Raw genomic sequence first — 5,230 nt, forward strand, 5'->3', positions numbered from 1 at the left:
CATTAGCATATGCCTATCTTGCTATTAAATGTAAGTTATAAAATATATTTTTTGGACAATGGGCGCTTTATAATTACTTAAAAGATTTAATTATTACATCCGGCCTCCGTATAACTAAGATGCACATAGCCAAACCAAATTCGGTCTCAAAAAGTAAGAAAAAAAAGACAAAATACAAGTATTCTAAGATGTCCTAGGTCGTGCTGAAGTCGGAGGATTTCCCCTAAGATAAATAGTTTTTTTTTATAAAGGATGGATTTTATTAACTAAAAATGAAGCATCAAGAAGATACATAACACATGAGCACACACCCGGCCTCTGCATAACTAGGATGCATACAGCCAACACCAACTCACACACACACACACGTAAAAAACACGCCGACAAATAGCAAAGTCATATAAGACCAAAGCTATGTGTAGATGCTTAAAAAAACAAGAAAAGAGCCCTAAGCGATAAGATCTGTGATAGGTAAACTACGGCAGAAAGAATTTCCCTCGGTTAAGAACCAAGGCGAAAGAATTTCCCCAAAGAGGAAGTGCAACATCAACTAAGATCTGATAGTCTAATGCAAATTTGGAATGCATTCCACTGGTGCAGAAACACAAAAGCCTTTATACAACATGCACGAAAACCATATGCATGAGAATGATAATGGCGATCTAAAATCTTAGAATCAGAGCACATGAGGCATATTTTTCTATAACGTTATTAAAACTGGTCCAGCCTTTGATACTAATCATTGAATTAGGTAGCCGATTGGCTGAAAAAAAAACCAAGCTAGTAACTGAAGGGCAGAAGATAAACATGGACAGACAGAGACTTCACTTTGGAAAAAAAATATTAAAATGAAAGCATAACACACAAAGTACATGAGAAATCTATACACGGAAAGAAAAATAAATATTATGTATAGAGAAATTAAACCCACTAATAACTATGTTGGAGATTGTTTACCTATATGAGCTATTTGCAAATTCACTCCTAGTCACCTAGATGATGCTTAACTATACTACTTAGTTAATCATAAAAGCATTCTACGACCATATCGAGTAGTGTAGTGAGGTTACCTGATCAATGTGCTGCCCATCAGAGAACACTAATGAAGCCATCCATCCATCCATACCGAGAAGCGTTGTGAATCTACACATTTACACAGGCAGAATATATCAAGAAAAGAATATGGCAAAAGAGCTTGGGATGTAGTCCCGAAGAATTCTTCAGGTTCCGTTGGCAATATACTAAGCCGCTCTTCTTAAATAAGTAACTGAATAATATGCACAACTTAGGAGCCTGAATGAAGGAGAAACAAAGGAAGTCTCGTTTTTGCGGGATCCTGCAGAATGTAAATAATAATAATCCCGAGGATAATGTTATGTTCAGATACTACTTGTTCAAGTCCTCAGAACTAGCAGCAAGAAGAGTTTGCACAAAGAGAAGGAGACTAAGCAGCGGAATTTTGCATAGGTGAACTGAACACAATAGGGCAATAGAATGTTATGAGAAAAGGGTAGAACAGTCCACGTTATTCAAATTAGTTCAAACGAGTCATCATATGGTCCATACATGCATGCGTGAATGTTCTTTCAAAAAAAAAAAACAACGAGCATTACATCAGAAAGCCGGTGAGGAGGCCACGGAATGGGGCACGCCAACGGCAGCGGCGGAGTCATTTGAGAGCCATCCGCATGGATGGCCTTTCCTTCGGATCCACGGTAGTGCAATCCACGCCCAGCATGAACACAGTTGCCATCTCCTCCCTGTACCGTGCTTGATCTGGTATGCTCCTGTCCACAACATTCTGGAATGCTTCCTGTTGGTTCGCCATCAGTATACGGAAGTTGTTCTGTGCCCAATTCGCCAAATGACCATCTGTTGTAGCTTCATTGGTCATCCGCCCCGTGACAAGCTCCAGCATCAGCACTCCAAAGCTGTAAATGTCTACCTTCTCCGTCAGCTGGTTTTTCCCCAACCCATATTCTGCAGTTAATCATTTGTAGTATTAGTTAAAAGACCAAGCTAGTTAAGACATAATAATTCACTGTAACTAACAAAAGTTAAGACAGAATTCCATTACCTGGAGCTGCGTACCCAAAGTTACCAGGACGCAGGTCCGTGATTGGCAAGGGTTGGCCGAGCCCCGCCATGTTAACCTGTGCAGCGCCAAAGCTGGCTATCACGGCCTTGAAATTCTGATCAAGCAAGATGTTTTCAGAGTTGATGTTGTGGTGGACAAACAGTTTGTTGCATCTGTGGTGTAACTGGCGGAGCCCTCTGGCCACACCAATGGCGATGCCCCTCCTGTCCGGCCAGCTGAGGTGCCGACCGGCATCCATGGGTTGGTGCAGCCAGGATCGAAGGCTTCCATGAACCGGATACTCATAAATGAGCATGATTGCGTCTTCCCTCTGGATATGGTCTACAACTTTGATGATGTTTTTGTGAGAAATGTTGGCTAACAGGAACATCTCCGAGTTGCAGCGGTACATGACATTGCCGTCTACTTGTAGCGCTGGGTTCGCATTGTGGAACTTCTTGACGAGCAGCTTATTTGGGGGACTAGTCCCAGCACTACCCTGATCATAGACTAAGTACAACTGTTCGCCCTCTGCTGTCCTTCTGCTAGCCAACACCCTTGTCGCGTTATCTTCAGTAAGGTTGTCGACTATGGCTTGTTCATTGCGCACAATATGCTGCACCGCCGCAGGATGGTTCCAGGACTGAAAACTCATTCTCTTAGCGGCCGGGTAGGGCGTGGAGAGGTTTGTGTGAAGGGTGCGTCAACCTGCAGACACATTACCTGTTATATTCCGTAGTATTCCCTCAGTTACATGCACATATACAACTACTGAGAGATAAAGAGAGATGCATGTTCATAGCTAGTTTGAGTTGAGCCAATAAAAAGTAATCCGTTTGACAGCCACATGTTTTCTTTTCATACGATCCTGGAAAAGGATCGGGTTCCACTACTATCAATGATAACGGAACAGACAGAAAAAAAAAACATCAAAGAAAAAGTAATTAGTTTGACGGCCACATATTGACAACAAACGGCAAAGAATGACAAATTAGAAGAATTTTTGTGCCTTTTGAAATAGTAACAGAACATACAGGAAAAAAGAAAGCATCCAAGAAATAGTACAGGATGTTCCTTCAGTTAAGACAGACAAAGAATACAAAACAAGGCAGGATGCCCCCATTGCTGCCTCAGCTGCTGAAGCTCTACATGGAGGACGCCGTGCTATGGAGGGTGCGGCTTCCGAAAGCTCTGAATGCTGCGGCGGATGCCCGTTCGATTCGAAACACCCCCCTCTCTCCCCCTGTACCTCTCTGCTGTCATGCATGTTGTACATGCAACACATCTGGGCGTTTTGGCCCCTGTTAATGGCAAAGATTCAGGTGGGAAAAACTCCCCCGTTGAAAATTCAAAAACGAAAAAGTTAAGACAGACAACTAGATTTGCTGTTTTCTCTTGATGCTTCATTTTGAGCCAATAAAATCCACACTCTATCGAAAAAAGACAACTAGATTTGCTGTTTTTGGTTGTGTGTGGTCAACTATTCGTAGTTCTATTTCTGATGATAATTAGTTTGACAGCCACATATTGACAACAAACTGCAAAGAATGGCAAATTAGAAGAATTCATGTGCCTACTGAAATAGTAATGGAACAAAGAGAAAAGAAAGCAGCCCTTGAAAATTCAAAATTTGCTGCTTTTTGATGGGGGGAAATTTCCCAATTGAAAATTCAAAAAAAAAGTTAAGACAGACAACAAGATTTGCTGCCTTTTGGTTGTGTGTTGTTAATTATTCATGGTTCATTACTGATGGTAATTGTGCAAGGATGAGATTACTGAAATGATGATAGTGCAGAAAAAGGAAGATAACACAGATACCAAAGATAGTACAAGGATGAAATTACTGAAATGGAAAGTAGTGGCTGCACCCATAAAATGAACGGTAAAATCAAACCAACTATGCAAAAATATCAAAAAAGTATGGAACTTTGTGGCATTGATTATGCGCAAATGTTTTATATGCTTGCAAAATGTGGTGGCCAAATGACATCCGAGGAGCTCGGTACAAAATGAAATACAAACTCTGCTCTACACCCAAGTTTACTGTTCATATGTTTGAGCACAATTTTTTTTTGCGAGGCTTCTCGGATGTCATTTGACCACCAAATTTTGCAAGAACCTAAAACACTTGGTCATAATCCAAGCTACAAAGTTTTTGATTTTTTTGGATATATGTTGCTATGTTTTCGAGCAGGGGTGCAAGGTGCTTTGGTGTACAAAAAACAAAAATTAATGATGATAAAATGGCCATGCCTCTGCCTAGTATAACTCTTTTGGATATACTGAACCGAGTTTGCAATTTATTTATGCGATAGAAGCAAATCATGCTCTACTCTAGCTACGGGGATTCAGTTACTACTCAGATTTTTCAGAACAATAAGAAAAGATAGCACGATAGCATTCGGAGCCCAGCTGGAACCATACTGGAAAGCACTCATAGCATTCAGTTACTACTCAGATTGCTCCAAAATCTCACTTGCTCTCATGCTCCAACAATGAAAAACTAAAATTTGAATCGTTTTGGAAAAAATCTAAAAAGATTTGTGGACATTCACAGGACATATGTCTACATCCCCTAAAAGGTTGAAATCCAAGTTTCGAAATGCACGTAGAAAAAGAAAATGTCAAATCCAGTATGAATAATGTCTCAAAAAGACAAAAGCATGCTCTACTCGCATTCAATTACTACTCAGATTCAGAGGAAAGCATGTGGGAACCATATACCTGCTGCTGTTGGACTCATGTAGTGTTGCTACTTGCTTAGCTAGAGAGAGAGAGAGAGAGAGAGAGAGAGAGAGAGAGAGAGAGAGAGAGAGATGTGTGCACAAGAAGGATTCACTGGCGAGTGGAGATCTAGGCGGTCGGAGTTGGAGACGATCGAAGGCTGCAATACGGGCAGCAGCGGAGGTCCAAACGGTGACGAATTGGGCTTCCTCGGAATTGCCGCCGAACGACCAGTCGACCTTACCGGCCGGCGTACGCTGGTGGTATACCGCACGCTCCCCACGATGGCACGCCCAGGTGCCCGCGCTCCCCGCACAACGACAATCCCATCGCCGGCGAGATCTACATCTTCCTGCCGTGGCCTCCTCCGAATCTAAACCAGTGTATGGGTGTGGAGAGTGCAGCGGCGGCGTGGGAATAAACCATGCA

General features: G+C 42.0%; 1 protein-coding gene across 1 annotated transcript; it reads right to left on the reverse strand.

Moving 5' to 3' along the window:
• Positions 1 to 1,503: 1,503 nt before the first annotated feature.
• LOC125523772 (receptor-like protein kinase 7) lies at positions 1,504 to 5,230 on the reverse strand. The gene is made up of 2 exons (XM_048688842.2): positions 2,078 to 5,230; positions 1,504 to 1,980 (listed from the first exon to the last, which is right to left on the reverse strand). The coding sequence occupies exons 1-2, from the start codon at positions 2,730 to 2,732 to the stop codon at positions 1,670 to 1,672; spliced, it is 966 nt and encodes a 321-aa protein (XP_048544799.2). The 5' UTR covers positions 2,733 to 5,230; the 3' UTR covers positions 1,504 to 1,669.

This window comes from Triticum urartu, chromosome 7A (genome assembly GCF_056163025.1).
Source record: "Triticum urartu cultivar PI428250 chromosome 7A, HENAU_Tu73, whole genome shotgun sequence".
Classification (NCBI taxonomy): Eukaryota; Viridiplantae; Streptophyta; class Magnoliopsida; order Poales; family Poaceae; genus Triticum; species Triticum urartu.

Bases quoted from the DNA above. Each gene is read 5' to 3' on its own strand.
- LOC125523772 (XM_048688842.2), bottom strand. From the start codon at position 2,732: ATGAGTTTTCAGTCCTGGAACCATCCTGCGGCGGTGCAGCATATTGTG. The intron at 1,981-2,077 runs GTAATGGAATTC...GATTAACTGCAG, and splicing joins CTTTGGGTACGCAGCTCCAG to AATATGGGTTGGGGAAAAAC.